This window comes from Centruroides sculpturatus, unplaced genomic scaffold (genome assembly GCF_000671375.1).
Source record: "Centruroides sculpturatus isolate CEXI.00-Female unplaced genomic scaffold, Cexi_2.0 scaffold787, whole genome shotgun sequence".
In the NCBI taxonomy this organism is placed as follows: domain Eukaryota; kingdom Metazoa; phylum Arthropoda; class Arachnida; order Scorpiones; family Buthidae; genus Centruroides; species Centruroides sculpturatus.
In genome coordinates, this window is record NW_019384977.1 from 214727 (window position 1) to 235112 (window position 20386).

At 30.7% G+C, this 20386-nt stretch overlaps 1 protein-coding gene across 1 annotated transcript in view; it reads left to right on the top strand.

Moving 5' to 3' along the window:
• The window catches only part of LOC111632698 (guanine nucleotide-binding protein-like 3 homolog), a 36615-nt gene that overhangs the window by 8285 nt on the left and 7944 nt on the right, over positions 1-20386 (top strand). The window contains exons 4-8 of the mRNA XM_023377199.1: positions 1432-1535; positions 13808-13952; positions 14339-14426; positions 14499-14673; positions 19833-19975. Coding sequence (XP_023232967.1) covers positions 1432-1535; positions 13808-13952; positions 14339-14426; positions 14499-14673; positions 19833-19975 — 655 coding nt within the window. The remainder of the gene's footprint in view (positions 1-1431; positions 1536-13807; positions 13953-14338; positions 14427-14498; positions 14674-19832; positions 19976-20386) is intronic.

Sequence of the window (20386 nt, forward strand, 5' to 3'; positions counted from 1 at the left end):
ACTTTATATCCAGAATTAATAAAAGAAACTATTGGTGTTATATTCACCAGAAAAAACAAAAACCTGATACCTTTAACTTTGTTTATAAACAATCATATGGAAATTGTTTGATGTTGAAAATCATCAAATTTAATAATGTTTGATTATTTCTATCAATAATTATGTATACTGAGTGGCCAATTTATTATGACTATCTATTCAGTACATTGTTAGGTCACCTTTTGCTCACAATACCGCTGCAATTCTCTTTTTCATGGACACTACAAAATGTTGGTAAGTGGCTGGAGAAATTCGATGCCATATCTGATAAATTACGTTTTCTCATTCACTAAAAATGAATGGTTCTGGATCTGGCTGGATTCTTCATTATTCAAATGCCAGCATAGGACTGTGATCTTTTAAACACACACACTCACCAGACTATATTCTAAAAGTCTACATCTACATGCTTTATGGAGAACTGGTCTCAAACATTCTATGTTTAAGAACTAAATATTGTTTGATTCTGCAGATTTATTAATGCATCATCCAAACAGGTTTTCCTGTCAATAGCAGACAAATAGGTTGAAATCCAAATAACATTCAAATTGATTAGCTGTTAAAAAACCATTATTTTAATATGTAAAAGAATATTCTATTTTAAGTATTAAAAATTTTGTTGTTATGAAATACATTTTAGCATAAATTATTCATAGATATTATTTATATCTTTGCATCAGATTTTATTGTTGTTACTTTCCTGGCTGCTATTTATATAACACGGGGAAAATATTGTAATCATGTGAAAGTTGACATAAATCTTGACTTTTTGAGACTCATAAAAAAAAAAAAAAAGGAGCATAGTGAGTTGGCAACTATTTCAATTACTATCTCAGGATGAGGTAAAGATTAAGAACAAATTTGGTATGATAACTTGTATATAAGGAGCATCAATACTGTTAAATTTTGGTGGTTAATGGTTGAGGGGGTGGGGAGATATATAGGAGTTACGTGTCATATCTTTGGTGGATTGGACTTAATAAAAATTTTAATCATAAGAATTAAAATTTTTATTGGTGTTTATGATATTTTTAAAAACTTGTCTAACTTCAAAATTAAGCCTTTGCCATTTTGTTATAATTAACAATATAAAAGTTATTTTTTAAATAAAACCTTATAGTTGGTATAACACACACTTTTAAACTTTGCTAATGTGTTTCTTAAATGTTTTTGGCAGGAAAGTTATGCAACTCATTGCTGGATATTTTTTAAAATGTGCTATTGCATAAGATATTTTTAATCTCTAGAAAAATGCTTACCTTATAATTAGAAATTAATACTTTCAATATATATTAGTTGTGTTAACCATAAATACTGTTATAAAATGATGTAAGAAATAAATTCTTTAAAATGATTTGTATATATTTTTGAAATTTTCCACACTATTTTTAGATCTTATTCCACGTGATAATTTGTTGCAATGGTTGAAATATTTAAGAAATGAATTACCCACAGTAGCTTTTAAAGCAAGTACTCAAGATCAAAATGACAATTTGGTATGTAAACAGTTATGATTTATAAATACTTAAAAATTGTTCATTTTTATATTATTTTATCTATAATGCAATATGATGTGAATAATATGCTTACTAATTAATATGCATCAATGTCCTTAATTTAAACAAATTATTCTTTCAATCACCATAACAGGAATGTTTTAAAATTGATATTGTAATTGGAATGAACTATTGGAGGAAAACTAGAATAGAAAGAAAGAATATCAAAATAGTATGAATTTTATAAGTTATTATTGTAGGCATAAAAATTTTAAAAATATTGTCGGTAAATTATGTTTGTTTATTGTTTGAATTTTATTTATTTAGAATTTGTTTGTTAAATACCTGCTGAAGAGGGACAAACAAGTCCGAAACGCAATTTGTATGTGTTCAGGTAATTGTAAATAAAACAATTTTAATCTGTGTGACTGTGTTGCTGTAATCTTATACACCAGTGTGATAATAGAAATACGCTGTTATGGTGATTGAAAGAATAATATGCTTACTATTTGTGCAAACAGTATATATACGATAGAATGCTATTCAAAATGATTTGTCCAATTTTGGATGATTTTGTACCCATTGACCACACATTAACTAGGTATGTGCAAATCAAATGGGAAATCTCTGAATTTTAGAAGGTCGCCACAAGACTGCTTTGCGACAGTATGCAAGAGAAGGTGGGTGACTGTGACATAAGGCTTTTGCCTTCTTGTGGCATGCTACAATCTTTGAGGTCTGAATTGATAGTCACGGCGGAGTGAGTTTTGTCCGTGTTTTGGAATTGATTTGCAGGGTGCTTGGAGCATCTATGGATGCTATTGGCAGTTAAAGAAAATGGAATGTTTGTATAAAGGTGTGAGCATGTGTGAACATTCGTGCACATCCGAGGATAATGCATAAAGAATTGGAAAGAGTTTGCTACATGGCCTGAGGAAGTCAACTAAGTGTGCCAGTCGAGAATTGCAATATATCTTGGATGACTGTTTGGCACATTTTGGGCTCAATTACAAACTGTAAGGATTGCAAGCATTGAAGGCTGTAAGTCTGGATGGCAAGTTAAAGCAATTGAACTTTTGTCAAATTATGCAAGAGGTTATGGTATATGATAATTTTGCTCTTCATCTGGTATTGAATGATGAAACAATTTTTCATTTAAGTGGCAAGGTTAACTGTTACAACTTTGCATATCAAGTATGTTAAATCCACATGTGGCAGTCAGACCAGGATTTTTTGGTTTCAAATGCTCGGACTCCTACTCGTTGAACCTTTTTACTTTTACTTGAATTGAAGACTCGATCTAAAACTCATCAAGTCTGATTCCAAAGTTCATATATTTTAACATTAAATAGAAGTCATTAATAAAGATGTAAGAGTAAGAAAACAAAACATAATTAGTAAATATTAAATGATAAGGTGTTAAAACGTCGACGTTACATAGAAAACATTTAGTTAATAAACTTATAAAAGTATTATTGACATACAGCGAATTTTTGTTTAGACGAAGTTGCATTATAAGTCGTTTTATATTCAAATTTACTGGTTGCCATATATATGGTTGCATTGAAGGAATTTCAAATATTTCCAAGTACCACGGATGATATTTACTGTTGTATAGGGAATTCTGATCTTTAATTATAGATTGAGCTATAGCTGATTCTAACATCAATGAGTATCCTGATTTCCAATCTTGAATTTTGTCCTTGAATAATAGATCTGATACTCCAAAGGAGTTAAAAATAGTTTGCAACTTATTATACCATAGTTGTTTATTTTTTTGTAGTTTACTTTGTCTTATATTTTCTTGATATAAAGTAGTTAAATTGTTATCACCGTTGAAATTAAGTTTATAAAAAAATTTGATAATTCGCTTTAATATAAACGGAAATAACCATATTCGATTCGTTTCGTGACGTAGTGCATATCCTGGTACTGTTCTTTCTATGTGAAATAGTCTGCGTAGATAATATATGTGGAATTGTTCGAGATGGTAGATATAGTCCAAGCACCAAATAGGGCTAGCATAAAATAACATTGNATAATGTTTGATTATTTCTATCAATAATTATGTATACTGAGTGGCCAATTTATTATGACTATCTATTCAGTACATTGTTAGGTCACCTTTTGCTCACAATACCGCTGCAATTCTCTTTTTCATGGACACTACAAAATGTTGGTAAGTGGCTGGAGAAATTCGATGCCATATCTGATAAATTACGTTTTCTCATTCACTAAAAATGAATGGTTCTGGATCTGGCTGGATTCTTCATTATTCAAATGCCAGCATAGGACTGTGATCTTTTAAACACACACACTCACCAGACTATATTCTAAAAGTCTACATCTACATGCTTTATGGAGAACTGGTCTCAAACATTCTTTGTTTAAGAACTAAATATTGTTTGATTCTGCAGATTTATTAATGCATCATCCAAACAGGTTTTCCTGTCAATAGCAGACAAATAGGTTGAAATCCAAATAACATTCAAATTGATTAGCTGTTAAAAAACCATTATTTTAATATGTAAAAGAATATTCTATTTTAAGTATTAAAAATTTTGTTGTTATGAAATACATTTTAGCATAAATTATTCATAGATATTATTTATATCTTTGCATCAGATTTTATTGTTGTTACTTTCCTGGCTGCTATTTATATAACACGGGGAAAATATTGTAATCATGTGAAAGTTGACATAAATCTTGACTTTTTGAGACTCATAAAAAAAAAAAAAAAGGAGCATAGTGAGTTGGCAACTATTTCAATTACTATCTCAGGATGAGGTAAAGATTAAGAACAAATTTGGTATGATAACTTGTATATAAGGAGCATCAATACTGTTAAATTTTGGTGGTTAATGGTTGAGGGGGTGGGGAGATATATAGGAGTTACGTGTCATATCTTTGGTGGATTGGACTTAATAAAAATTTTAATCATAAGAATTAAAATTTTTATTGGTGTTTATGATATTTTTAAAAACTTGTCTAACTTCAAAATTAAGCCTTTGCCATTTTGTTATAATTAACAATATAAAAGTTATTTTTTAAATAAAATCTTATAGTTGGTATAACACACACTTTTAAACTTTGCTAATGTGTTTCTTAAATGTTTTTGGCAGGAAAGTTATGCAACTCATTGCTGGATATTTTTTAAAATGTGCTATTGCATAAGATATTTTTAATCTCTAGAAAAATGCTTACCTTATAATTAGAAATTAATACTTTCAATATATATTAGTTGTGTTAACCATAAATACTGTTATAAAATGATGTAAGAAATAAATTCTTTAAAATGATTTGTATATATTTTTGAAATTTTCCACACTATTTTTAGATCTTATTCCACGTGATAATTTGTTGCAATGGTTGAAATATTTAAGAAATGAATTACCCACAGTAGCTTTTAAAGCAAGTACTCAAGATCAAAATGACAATTTGGTATGTAAACAGTTATGATTTATAAATACTTAAAAATTGTTCATTTTTATATTATTTTATCTATAATGCAATATGATGTGAATAATATGCTTACTAATTAATATGCATCAATGTCCTTAATTTAAACAAATTATTCTTTCAATCACCATAACAGGAATGTTTTAAAATTGATATTGTAATTGGAATGAACTATTGGAGGAAAACTAGAATAGAAAGAAAGAATATCAAAATAGTATGAATTTTATAAGTTATTATTGTAGGCATAAAAATTTTAAAAATATTGTCGGTAAATTATGTTTGTTTATTGTTTGAATTTTATTTATTTAGAATTTGTTTGTTAAATACCTGCTGAAGAGGGACAAACAAGTCCGAAACGCAATTTGTATGTGTTCAGGTAATTGTAAATAAAACAATTTTAATCTGTGTGACTGTGTTGCTGTAATCTTATACACCAGTGTGATAATAGAAATACGCTGTTATGGTGATTGAAAGAATAATATGCTTACTATTTGTGCAAACAGTATATATACGATAGAATGCTATTCAAAATGATTTGTCCAATTTTGGATGATTTTGTACCCATTGACCACACATTAACTAGGTATGTGCAAATCAAATGGGAAATCTCTGAATTTTAGAAGGTCGCCACAAGACTGCTTTGCGACAGTATGCAAGAGAAGGTGGGTGACTGTGACATAAGGCTTTTGCCTTCTTGTGGCATGCTACAATCTTTGAGGTCTGAATTGATAGTCACGGCGGAGTGAGTTTTGTCCGTGTTTTGGAATTGATTTGCAGGGTGCTTGGAGCATCTATGGATGCTATTGGCAGTTAAAGAAAATGGAATGTTTGTATAAAGGTGTGAGCATGTGTGAACATTCGTGCACATCCGAGGATAATGCATAAAGAATTGGAAAGAGTTTGCTACATGGCCTGAGGAAGTCAACTAAGTGTGCCAGTCGAGAATTGCAATATATCTTGGATGACTGTTTGGCACATTTTGGGCTCAATTACAAACTGTAAGGATTGCAAGCATTGAAGGCTGTAAGTCTGGATGGCAAGTTAAAGCAATTGAACTTTTGTCAAATTATGCAAGAGGTTATGGTATATGATAATTTTGCTCTTCATCTGGTATTGAATGATGAAACAATTTTTCATTTAAGTGGCAAGGTTAACTGTTACAACTTTGCATATCAAGTATGTTAAATCCACATGTGGCAGTCAGACCAGGATTTTTTGGTTTCAAATGCTCGGACTCCTACTCGTTGAACCTTTTTACTTTTACTTGAATTGAAGACTCGATCTAAAACTCATCAAGTCTGATTCCAAAGTTCATATATTTTAACATTAAATAGAAGTCATTAATAAAGATGTAAGAGTAAGAAAACAAAACATAATTAGTAAATATTAAATGATAAGGTGTTAAAACGTCGACGTTACATAGAAAACATTTAGTTAATAAACTTATATAAGTATTATTGACATACAGCGAATTTTTGTTTAGACGAAGTTGCATTATAAGTCGTTTTATATTCAAATTTACTGGTTGCCATATATATGGTTGCATTGAAGGAATATCAAATATTTCCAAGTACCACGGATGATATTTACTGTTGTATAGGGAATTCTGATCTTTAATTATAGATTGAGCTATAGCTGATTCTAACATCAATGAGTATCCTGATTTCCAATCTTGAATTTTGTCCTTGAATAATAGATCTGATACTCCAAAGGAGTTAAAAANGTTCCTATCTATTTGGACACTATAAGGATGAAAGTTGTTTACATAAACCAGTTTACACGATTTTAAACTATATGTTATTTTTTCTTGGTTTATCATTAATATATCGTTACGAAGTTTCACTTGATCTTTTTGTTTTCGCCATTCATAGAAAATTGGGAGTAAGTTTTTCCTTCTTAATCTTGAGTTTTTAGTTAATTCTGGTGCCATTTGCATGTTTTTCCATTCATTTGATGTATTTCTTAGTTGTTTTTCTTGAATAAAATTATAGAAGAATTTATAATTAGTAAATATCATCTGTTAGTTGTATTATACTTGTATTTATTTTTGGAAATCAGTACAGATAAAATACAACTAGCTTAGTTTTGCTGTTAAATCTACAATACTGACATTACAGTTTGCACAACAGAATTTTAAAATCAATTTGCAACTTTAGCATCAGAAAGTTGAAAGTTGTCCAGATCATAAAAAGAATTTGCATGCTAACTTGGAAAATAATTAAATAATTTTTCACAAATTTGGCAAACACACTTTGCAAAATATGAGTATGCATGGAATGTTTGTGTATTTTATACAAATTTAAAAGAAAAGGCAGAAGTAAAATTTCCAAAGAGATCAAAAGTTTGGAAATTTTTCAAGGCAGTTTCAAGGCAGCTTGGTTCTTTACATATATATGTTGACTTCAAAAATATTGGATTGATGCAAAAGTTCGTCCCGTTTTTAGCACCAGCTGGCTTTGCATCGCAACACTGAAGTGTTATTTCCTTCACATGTGTAAAATTTCAATGTTGTTTGACAAAAGGGATCTCAGCTAGTATTTGAGAATAAAGTTGTGTTATTTAGTTGTGTTTTTAAAATTTTGTTAAGCATTACAAATAGCAGAAAATAAGAAGCATTTTCGACATATTATGCTTTTTTATTTCCAAAAAGGCAAGAATTCTTCGCAGACACAAAAAAAATATGTTCTGTGTATGGTGAGGGAACCATTGATGACTCCACATGCCGTAAGTGGTTCAGAAAGTTTTGTGAAAGCAATTTTAACTTTAGCGATGCACCACATTCTGGGCAACCAGCCAAGGCTGATGACAACGAAATATTGGCACTAATTGAAAGTGATCGACACAAAACAACATGAGAGATTGGAGAAATTCTTGGAATCAATCAGTCAACAGTGTCAAGGCGATTACATCAACTGGAATGGTTAGCAAGGCCGATGTATGGGTGCTGCATGAGTTAACAGAAAAAATTTGATAGACCGAATTTCTGCTTGGCAATTCTCTATTGAAGAGCAATGAAATCAATCCATTTTTAAAGTGAATGATTACAGTGATGAAAAATGGATTGTGTATAATAATGTTAAGTGTAAAAGATCATGGTGTAAGCATGGAGATGCCCCTTCAACCAGTGCAAAAGCCAGTTTACATCCAAAGAAGGTTATGCTATGCATTTGGTGGGACTGGAGGGGAATCATTTATTATGAGCTGTTACCTGAAAATCAGACCATTAATTCAGAGAAATACTGTTCACAACTAAGTGAATTAAAGCGAGCAATTGACCAGAAGCGACCTTAATTAGCCAACAGAAAGGTCATTGTGTTCCATCAAGAGAACGCTAGACCACACATGTCTTTGGCCACCCGACAAAAACTTTTACAACTTGATTGGGATGTTTTGGTCCATCCACCATACTCTCCTGACCTTGCACCCTCTGACTACCATTTATTTAGATCACTTCAAAACAGCTTAGATGGTAAAAACTTTACTTCCTTGGAAGACTTGAAAAATCACCTGGATCAGTTTTTTAGCCAGAAATCTCAGAAATTCTATGAGCACGGGATTATGAAGCTACCGGAGAGATGGAGAAAGGTCATCGAACAGAATGGCACATACTATATTGATTAAATGTAAGTTTTAGTAAACAAAATTTTTCTTTGATTCTTTTCAAAAAAATGGGACAAACTTTTGGATCAATCCATATTCATTTGAAATTGGATAAATCAGTTTGAATTATGCTGTATTTTCAAAAAGTTTTTATCACTACATAAAATTCATTCAAACGTGTAACTTAATTATAATTATTTTATATATTTATACACAAACCAGTAATTATTTGGCATATTTTATATATTTAACTAAATATTTTTATTCTTTTGAAAATAATCTTCAATATTTAATAAGGATATATAAGTATCTCAGAGAAATGGAAAATCTTTAATCCAGAAAATGTTTTGGGTAATTTTAAATAACTTCTTTAATACACTAATAACAAATATTTTCCTACAAATTAATATTTATTTAAGTATGAGATTTAAAGCAGCAAGATGCACCAGAATTATTAAATGTTTTATGGCCATTTTAAAGATAGTTGTTATGTAACTTCATCTATATAAATATATAAATGAGAATGTTTATATTGGATTTCTGCAAATCAATTAATTTCTATCTACATTCGATTTGTTGATTTACATGTAGCACCATCTATTGGCAAAAAATTAACAAAATAATAAACTAAATACAATTGTTATAGAAAAAGGATATAATTTTTAAAAATTTATATTATGTTCACTTAATTACTGTGACAGATAGCATATACCAGTAGCACTTGCTTGAATGGAAAGTGTTATCCTGTGAATAGCCTATAAGTATTTAATTTTTCACATTAACGACTATGGTTTTTTTTTAATTTCTGAATTATACTTTCTTAATTCTAATATGCGCCCTCCAGTAGCCGAGTGCATAAAACTACCAAACACTGGTAGTTAATTAGTTGTGGGTTCAAGCCTGGCCATGTAAGTTTCCAGAATTTCTTCTCTTAAATAGAGTCCAGCTTCCCATAAAAGTCCTCCCAGGATACATCTGCCAGCAGATTGCTCACGTGTCACATCATGGTAACCAAATAAACCAAACTAGTTCTAATGAGCAATTATTTATTGTGATATCATCACAATGCTAGGTGCAATATTTTGTCATGATGTTCTTGTTTTAGTGGTGTCTTGCCCCTGTATGTCATACTTTTCCTGTTAGCAATAGTGTCATGTTGATCATCTAATTAACTGTGTTTGGGAAAAAATTTGGAATTGAAGTAATGTTACTTCTGTTCTAAACCAAATGTTCATGTATAGTTAATTTGGGCCTCCTGTCCCTAAGCTTTCCACATTTGGTCTCGACTTTCATCTAACTCCTTTTTCAAGATTAAGGAATGACAATCTGAATTTATAGCTCTACAATTTTTTCAAGTTGCAGCCCAATAATTTTCTATAAATGCAATATTTACTAGAACATACTTTCCATGTTTATACAATATGTTGCCAAAATTTAAACACCACTATCATGTAAAAGGAATTATTCTAGCATTTTTAAAAGATTTTTTTATTTAAATATGTTTTATATGAAGTATTTCGGACATCAAGGTTAGCAACTTCGAACACTACCATCACAATCTGTCTAACAAGGACCACTTTTCAAATATTAATAGTAAACTGATATTAATTGTTCATTGTAGTCATTGAGCACCCTCTCTTTCCGGGAGGAGGTCAACAACTACTTTTGGTCGAATTACTTCAATGGGATAGTTAAAAGGGGTTCTTTTGCAATGGTCCCTTCTAACTATCATACTAGCAGATGGTGGCATTCAAATAGGAAAGTTACTTAACATGAGGTTACCAGCGAACACAGAATATGATTTAAGTGGTTTTGAAGGTACTGAATTTAAATCTTTGGTCCATTTTTCACAAAATTTCATTCACAGCGAGATTACTGTTTGATATTTGATAGTGAATGTACAGTTTTTTAGAGTTAACAATAGGAAAATAATATGATATCTGAAAAAATTTAAGATAACATATTTACAGTTGATATATACTTGACCAATGAAATTGTGCCATTTTGTACCATCCAAGTATTGCGATAAAAACAATGGTGGGCTGAAATAATTAAACTCTTTATATGGTTTTCATTTTAATGTTTGATTATATTAGATTTATATTTACAAAGGTTATCTTACACAAGAATTTATCACACTGACTAACCAATCTAACACATTTTTAAAATTCTTTATTCCACTACAGTACACAATTTTAAAAATTTTTACTACGTGTTAGATTAAGCATTTGGTGTAATAAACCCTTATGTTAGATAACCTTTGTAAATATAAATTGAATATTATAATATAATAATGTATAATAGAGGGGTTAAAAGTACAGAATAATCTAATAATCTTAATGTTTACTGTTGTAATTTTTTGCCTGAGCAATGCTGGGCTCATCTGCTAGTTTGTTTATAAATGAAAGAATAGTGTAATAGTAATTTTTTTCATAACTTTTAATATATTCTATGATATATGAATATATTAACCTATTCAATGTTGAATATTTTCTCCGTCATGTGCCGCTCCATGTTGAATATTTTTTGATGTTAAGCCTAACGCGATCACACGTTTAAGAAAAATAATAATTCTGGCTATCGTATTATTCCGAATTTATATTTCTTACACACAAAATAGACATATTAGGGAAGGTAAAAAACAAAAAAAAAATTTATTTTAAAAGTTAATTTTAGTGTGATATATCTCGAAACAAGGTACAACACACAGTGGAACGTTACACTGTACACATTGATGATGTGATTCTGCATGTTTTTTGTGAGCTGAACATACTTTACATACTCTGGGTGGATGCTTTTTTTCTCTGTAGGTGGTATGAGACTAGGAAAATGCCGTTCAGATAAACGTAACGGATTTTCATGTGATGGTCGACTGCGGTGGGCTAGATGTCTGCTTGTGTGATACTTCTCTATCACTTCTCTTATTACAGACATATGAAAATCTAGAAATGATATTTGTTTTTTCGTATGTTTTCGATACAAAATACAAGCATTATATAATGTAATATCCATCATATGGAAAAACACTTTTTTGTACCATTTTACTGTTTTTCTCATGCACGCATAATTGTGTATTACTCCATCACAGAGATTGATACCACCCATATTGCGATTATAATCCAAAATACAATTTGGTTTCCTTATAACTTCCCCAGATCTGTCACATTTACCTGAATCAGAATTCGTTGTCACTCATCGTACTTAGAATTGCCACATCCCGTTTGTCTTTCCAGCAGAACACAGACAATTCATCTTTCTGACAAGTAATAAATTCCCCTTCTTTCAATTTACGATCAGGAAAATTACATGGCATTCCTATCTGATTTTTATTTACAATTCCACATACATAAGTTTTTTGTCTAGAAGTGTTTTTGCTAAGGTCGGTGAAGTGAAAACTAAGGTCGTTGAAGTGAACCTATCTAAAAATGCCTTGTGATATTTACCAAACAATGGTTCTAATAATGTTAGCACAACCTTCTCTCCTTGCCCACCTTCAAAATTTCCATATTCAGTAGTAGCTCTGGTATAAACTATAAAGTCCCAAACATATCCTGTTTGTGACTCACAAATTTTGAAGCTTTTCACCCCAAAACAAGCACACTTGTTTGGTATGTATTGCCTAAATCCCAATCTCCCTTTCCATAGCATAAGACTTGTCTACACAGATATTTTCCTCTGGGAGATATGCATTTTTGAACTTGTGGCGTAAATGATCGATAACACTGTGTAATTTATGCAGTCGATCATCACCACCTGAAGCTTGATTATTGTCCGTAAAATGCAGACAGGACAATAAAAGTAGAAAGCGGTTGCTCGACATTGCACTTGAGAAAAAGGGTGTCGAAAAAAGATCTTTGATCGTAAAATACATGCTTAGGCGCGGTTTTCTAATTATGCTTGTGACCATTATAAGTCCTAGAAATTCTCTAATTTTTGCATTTGTTGTTGGTTTCCAGTTTTTTATCCAACTATTCTCTCGTAAATTGTCACAGTTTAACAAACTCTCACCGTACCTATTCGTTTCTGAAACAATCTTGTCGACAAGTTCGTCATCGGAAAATACACTGAAACAGTCGAATGGTGTAGCATCACTCCGTAGATTACATAGTATTCCTGATGGTCCCGTAAAACTGCTCACTTGAGGATGTCTGAAATTTGTACGAATCCATCCGTTGTCACTACTAAATCACGGACATTTAGCAGTATTACTTCGAGTACTGCCGCATGATCTGCCTCTATATCCACTCGTAGATGGTAAATCAGGATCAAAATCACCACTGTCATCACTTACATTTTGATCTGGTAAGTAATCATCGTTGCTGTCTGAAAATTCAGATTCATCAGAACCTAAATTGAATAAATATTTGATAACTTCTGACTTATTTAGAGCGCTGTGTCTACTACTTGCTGCCATGTCAAAAGACAGAGAAGAAGAAGTCTGATTTTCTTTGTGATTTCTAACAAAGAGCAATTCCTAGAATTTCAATATCTAGCTGAGCAAAAACTAGATAACAACGGTTCTTCTGATATGAGTCACTTATTTCAAAACAACATACAAGTAGCGACATCTGATGTTTAAAAAATGTTCCAATGTAAACACGTAAATTTTCGAGATTGCCCACACAGGTCAACACGAATATTTTCAGGAACAACATACAACAGGTTAACTATGCTTCTTGTCTAGACTTTTTAGTGCTCACAATCATTTTAATACCTGTACATTACTATTTAATTTAAATGTACAGCAAATAATGAACTTCCTTTATTGAATTTTATTCCATTTTAATTGTAAGTAGAAAAATCCTTCCTTAAAATTTCTGATAATCTAAGGCAAAAGGGATAATTATTTCTTCAATTTCTTTCAAGAAATTAGTACGAAACTAGATTGTGTGGACTCAGATTTTCATTTAAATATTAGCAAGAACAAAATGAAAAAGATTTCTTATTGTAATGCATATAAAGAAAATTTGGAACTTTCGATTATGGCTTGTACAAAGAACTGGAATAGTCCTACTTACAAAAATTTGCACATGTAATTGTTGATAACATAAAATTCATTTTATTAGAAATTAAACAAGAGGGAAAAAACTCATTGGTCTTTTCTATATTTTTATAAATTACTTTTTATTTGAAGAATTAGGAATTTAGCAAATTAATATTAATTTCTAATGAATTTTATATATTAATTCTGATTTTATGTAACTATATTTCAGTCTCAGATCAAATCAGATGCTTTACGGTGCTCCTCTCGGGCTCTTCATTCGAGTAAATGCATCGGTGCAAACATGCTAATGAAGTTGTTGCAGAATTACTGTCACGACAAAGGAATTACGTCGTCAATCAAAGTCGGAGTAGTAGGTTAGTTTTTATTATAAATTTATTAGAGACTGAGATAAATTCCCCCATTTAAAGATGTTGACTTTGCATAATTTCTCGTGCGCCACTCACGGGCTATTTGAGTTTTGAAATCTGTTTGAAAGAGGATGTGGGCTATGCAGTCTACTAATTTTTGTGGGTTATATGTCAGATATGGGTGTACAAGGGAAATTATGGTTGTCGATTGGCTAATTTTTCCTAGAAAATTAATTCTGTACTGATATAGTCTTGTAAAACAATAATTTTTGTAATTATATCTTATTTCTTGATTGCTTAACTTTTTTTTTTTTTTTTGTTCTGTCTATTGTTGTCCGAACTAATCTTTATTAATGTCCATAAATGTTTTAAAATTTTGAAATATTTTACAGGCTTTCCTAATGTTGGTAAAAGTAGCATTATTAATAGTCTGAAGCGTTGTAAAGCTTGTAATGTTGGAGCAGTTCCGGGCATTACAAGGTAAGAACCATCAAAACGATATTTTTAAAAACCTCTAAAAATTCCATTATTTCATTATAAATTGATTTTAAGGGTGGCCGAAGAAGTACAGTTGACTAAATTAATAAGACTGATTGACAGTCCTGGAATCGTGCATGAAAAAAATGAAAAATCTGATCTATCGTACGCGACTATTGCCAAGGTAGAAGATTTAAAAGATCCCGAATCCATTGTGTCATCGATAATTCAGAGAATTAGTACTGATCAGGTGAGATTGTTGCTTACGTATAATGAAACTATCTATATCTTTTTAAAATATTTTTCTGTGAATTATGATAGTTTTAAGGCCAATTGTAACCTCTTTGGCTAGCATATGATCTCCTGGAGATGGCATCAAAGAAATAATGGTTTTTCTATGGAAAAATCCTTTTCTAAAAATTCTTAAAAATGGAAGCAGATAGTTTAATAGGATTATAAAGCAAAACATTGTTTAATGTGTAGTCAAAAAATTTACTTTTCAAAATTCCAGTCTTTGGTTATTTTAATTTTATATGAATTTTTAAAGGAGTTACAATTGGTCTTAAGAGAGCATTGGCTATTTTATTTTTAAATTTTCTGTTATAATTTTATGAAATGTTAATGTTCTTAAAATATATACTAAAATACTTGATATTATTTCAAGTAGTACTTAACTTGTTAATGATAATTGGACAATAATAAAATTTAATATTTTATTTTAAATGCCAAAATGTTTAAACAACATAATTTAAAAATTTCTACGATAAATAATTTTTGTCAAAATATAATTGATAACATTTTCATTATTTTATTGCCAAAAAATTACGAGATCTTTTATAATCAGTATAAAATTTGTGCATATTGCATAAGCACCTGACAATGCGATGGGATAAAATTTATGGCTAATTGTCAACATGTATAAATTTTGTTGGATGTTTCCAAAATAAGGGGTGATGTAATGGTGCCAGATTTGTCAGGTGTCTCACTTGATGGCATGGAGTATAATGTTTTAGATTGAAAGTCCCCCATTACCGGGATGCATTAGGATGAGAAATGATGTTCCAGAACTTCTTTCAAGGGATGTAACATGTCTCGATTTTTTTTATACCAATTCTCTCATAAGAAATAACTAACAGATTTTTCATAAATAAAGAACTGAATTGAATTACTCTGGTTACATATTCAAAGTACTTTGTGGTGGAATTTGAAGGTGTGATAAAGACACTTTTAACTGGTGTTTGTTTTCCTCTTTCTTTGCCTGTTACCACCAGCATTCTTGTACTACTATCTGTTTTTAGCAAAACACACTTCCCATTACTAATCAGTAGTCTGTGACTGGCAAGAGAAGTCAGAATTGACTTTGAATTGAATAGTTTCCAGACAACCGGTCTTGATCTGGATGCGGAGAGTAACGTGTGTTCTTGTTCGAATAGGGCTGGGCCAAGAGCAGGCTATGCATACAAGTCTTCCAATTAATTGGTCTGCACGAGATGAGGAAAGAAAAACATACAATATAAAAACAAAATGATAAATTAATAAACATTCGTAAATAATTAAAAATTTGAAGAAACTTCTTTCTGCATGTCAGAACATTATTAAACAGGAGACTAATTCAATTGCCTCTTGAAATACAGTCGACCCCCCTATAACGTACGTTCCTATAACGACAATTCCTATAACGTAGCGAAAAAATTGTAGAAACTTTCGTATAACGTACCTCCTATAATGTCGTTTCGCGAGAAGATTGATAGAGTCTGGACCAATAGTGGATGAGCAGCCGAACTACTTACCTCCGACCCTGCGCCACGCTACAGAGCGGCTAAATTGAGTTTGCTATCGTCTGTTTAGTATTATATATAAATTATATATAAATTAGGTACTGTACATATAATTATATATTAATTATATATAAATTAGGTACTGTATATATAATTATATATTAACTTAATTTATTGTAACTTTATTATAATTATATATATGCTTTCTGCCGCCTGGCAACACGCTACGGAGATTTTAGGCTAGTAAGTTGAGTTTATTATCGTCTGTACAGTATGTAAATTAGGTACCGTAAGTCTAATACAGCACTAATTTTATACATTTCTTGTGAAAGAAACACTTCTTATTCAACGTCCATAAAAATTATTTATATTAATGATGTCTCCAAAGGTCAAGTTATTTTTCTGCCAAAAATTCGTTATCAGAAATTGCGGCCGTCGTTTCGTGTGCTGTTCCGCGATGAAAACCAGCTTTAAGCAACGGCGTAGTCGAACGGTACACACTCGGTAAATAATCCTATAATTTTTTGTTTATAGCATAGTTTATACAGATTATTCCCAAAAAATTATACGTATTTTGGAAATGTTGAGTGGAATTAGTCTAGAATCGGTTAATTTTATAGAAGAAAACCTTTCAAACAGCCTTAGTCCGTAAAGTTCCCACCTATCGGGCTTCGATTGGCTCATGTATTTAATCGTTCCTACAACGTAATTTTCGGTTAGTGTGGAACGTATCTAAGCGTTATAGGGGGGGTCTACTGTAGTAACACAATTTTTTAAATTTGTTTTTTGAGGCAATCTGTAAATTTCATTTAAGTAAATCTCTGTGAAGAAAGACTGTTGTTTTTTCTGATAATTGCACATGATGGAGAGATGACAACTTATTTCTTAAAAAATTAAAAATTTTAAAAAAATCCCATCAACCATTTTAATTAAAATTCATAAATAATATATAAATATGTATATTTTGCATTTACTTAAATGAAATTTACAGATTGCCTCAAAAAACAAATTTAAAAAATCGTGCTACTATTTCAAGAGGCAATTGAATTAGTCTCCTGTTTAATATGCCTTATTACAGTTTCAGTCACGCTTTCCTTCAGAATGACTTATTTTTATGATTTTTATCTCCACTCATAACTTCTGGGTTCTTTTTCTGCCATTTCTACTTTGACTAACCACTTTGGTGCCAAATTGTGACACTTTGTTCTCTAGAATGTTATCACATGCAACAGATCTCTCTCACTCTCTCAAGTCCTTGAATTCTGTTCTTTTAACAATTTGAAACAATTATGAATGTTATGGTGGTTTGTCAGATCATCTGTGCATGCCTCTGTCTGGATCACGATTTGTATTTGATTTTCTGACATTGGGCTGTAATTCTCTATGGGTACTTGCAGATGTCAATGATATTTCGTCAAAAGTGGATGCCATTATGTAAATGACATCCTCGGTGTTAATTTTCTTAACCCTGCGTTAGTGCACTGAGTTTTTTTCGGCATTAGTGCAGTGGGGCGTTTGTCCACCCCGACATTTTTTTGGATCCATAAACCATGTAAGTAAAAATTCATAAAGATTTACTCATTTATTTGGTAAAGGCATGTGTCATTATACATATGATTATATTCAGGTATGATTACATATTATATTAGTACATAAATCCACGAAAATAAAAAACAACATTTATCAAAACTCATTACATTAGATCTTATTATTAAACCAATAGTAAAAATCTAAATTGTTTTTTAAGCATTTTTGTCACTCTGATTCAATAGCTGACATTGTACTTTGGCACTCAGTGCAAATGACAAGCAACTTGCTATGTTTGGTATTTTCTCAATGTGTTTATGAAAGTCAGCCATTTTGAATTAAAATAAACTTAAATTATTTTTATTCACATTGATTATTATATCTATATTATAAATAATAAATGTGGTCACATTATAGTTATTTGAAAAATAAAAAAAACTAAATAAATATTTGTAAAATTTTAAGAAAAACGTAATTAATACTGTGGGGTTTTTGGACACCCCACTGAGAACTGTTGTTTTTCTCTTACTGGAATTTCTGCAGCATCGTAGTAATTTCTGAGCATGCTCTATACATAAAATCATGAAGCTACTGAAGAGGACACAAATATTTCTTGCAAAATCTATGAATAGTGCAATTTTTAAAACGTCGGGGGGTGGCGAAACACCCCACTGCACTACCCCAGGGTTAATGGCTTCGCCAAATTCTGTTTGTTGGCGATCCTCAAGAATTTTCAAAAGTTTCTTCCATAATGCCTTTTCAGACTGATTATTGCATTTCAATCTGTAGGTTGCACCAATGATTTAACACTGGGTAAAAAAGCCACATTGACATTGCCAGAAGATAGGTCAACAGGATGTGGTGTAATGTTGCCAAGAAGGAGGGCGACATTTTGCAGTAATTTCAAAATGCATCAAACGTACCTTAACTTTTGAAATGTTTTGCAGTTTGCGACTCCTAGTGGCATTTGTACAAAAGACTCCAGAGATTCTCTCTTTACTCATTTTGAAACAAGTATTCAATGTTTCTCAACATTCTGCTAACATTTTTGGTGGAAGAAGCTTAAAATTTAAACTTGTTTCATCCAAATTGTAGATTTGTTTAGGAGTACTATTCGCTTCCTGTATAACATCTAAAAATTTTTGGGAAATTTACTTGCAGAATCTAAATCTGCCAACAATTTCTTGCCACAAATACCTAGATAATGAATTCTATGGTGCTTTTGCTATGATGCTAGTACACTGCCTTTTCCTTCAAAATTGGCCAATAAGAGGTGGTGTTCTAGCACAAACTATATTCATAATGTATTGTTGGCTTCTTTGTTGTATACTTGAGAGCATTTTTCGGTAGGCATAGAATTGAGAAAAAGTCTTAAGGGCTAGCTGGTTTTCTACCAATCATTCGCCCTTTCATTTTTTCTGATATCTAGTTTGTCATACGTTTATTTTATAGGGTTTCCATTATTAATACATTCTAGCACTTGGAATGTGTTAACTATTGAAACAAAACTATTTTTGCTATTAGTTCAAATTAGCATAATTAAAAACAAAAATTGTGTAGGAAGTGAAACAAAACAGCACAAAATAGCAGCAAAAAAATTATACGGTCCACTATACCCATGTGCAGAACCAACACTGGAAATTGATTCATGGGGAAAAATCTCAAAGAAAATATGGTGGATTAAAGTGAAGCCAGATGAGAGGGAGTCTTAAGGTCATGACTGTGCCAATCTCCAAAATATGACAAAAATATACTTGAATTCATGGCAGCAGTAATTAACAGAAGTCTGTTTAAGTCTGTAAAGTAATCTTTCCAGAGTCTTTTGATAATTTTGGGCTTATGGTACAATAACGACAATAGCAATTAAGTTCTGTGAGACTGATGGTCCCGTACGGAAATTTTTTGACAATAAACTTGTCAGAATGAATGACCTCTTCCGATCAGAGATGGAATCAAAAGCAAGTGGGATTAACCAATACTTTTATTTTTGGCACCATATGAAAATTTTAAGTTTACTTAAAAATTTCAAATTTTAAGTAAAATTAATTAAAAAATTAATAATTTGAATTGATGCATTTTTTAATTGTAAAATATCTTTGTTTAGTTGATGTTACAATATAAACTTCCTGAAATATCTTCTCCTCAAGAATTTTTGTACACATTAAGTAAACGTTTGGGAAGGTTCAAAAAAGGTGGCGTACCAGACACGGAAATGGCTGCTAGAAAATTTCTGAATGACTGGAACAAGTAAGTCTAAGTTAAAATTATAATTATGTTACTGTATTATAATCCATTTTTTTCTCTAATTCTGTGTGAATTATTTTTTTAACTTAGGAATTTTATTAATTTATCTGTTATTATCATAACATATGTATTATATGCTTTTAAAAAATATAATTAAAACACTATTTCTTCAAAAATTAAATATAAAATCTAACAATATATTATACAGTTTTACGTTGCTAAATAGACAAATAAGTTTCCATCAGTCATTTGCATTGTAAATTAATTTTTTAATTATCTGAAAAATAATTAGATGGTTTTGAGATTGAGTTTCATTTGGAATCATTGCCTTTTTATGTATTTGATTATTATATTGACATTATATTATGAAAATATTTAGGAAAACGGAAGATAATTTGATTATTATAAAAGTGT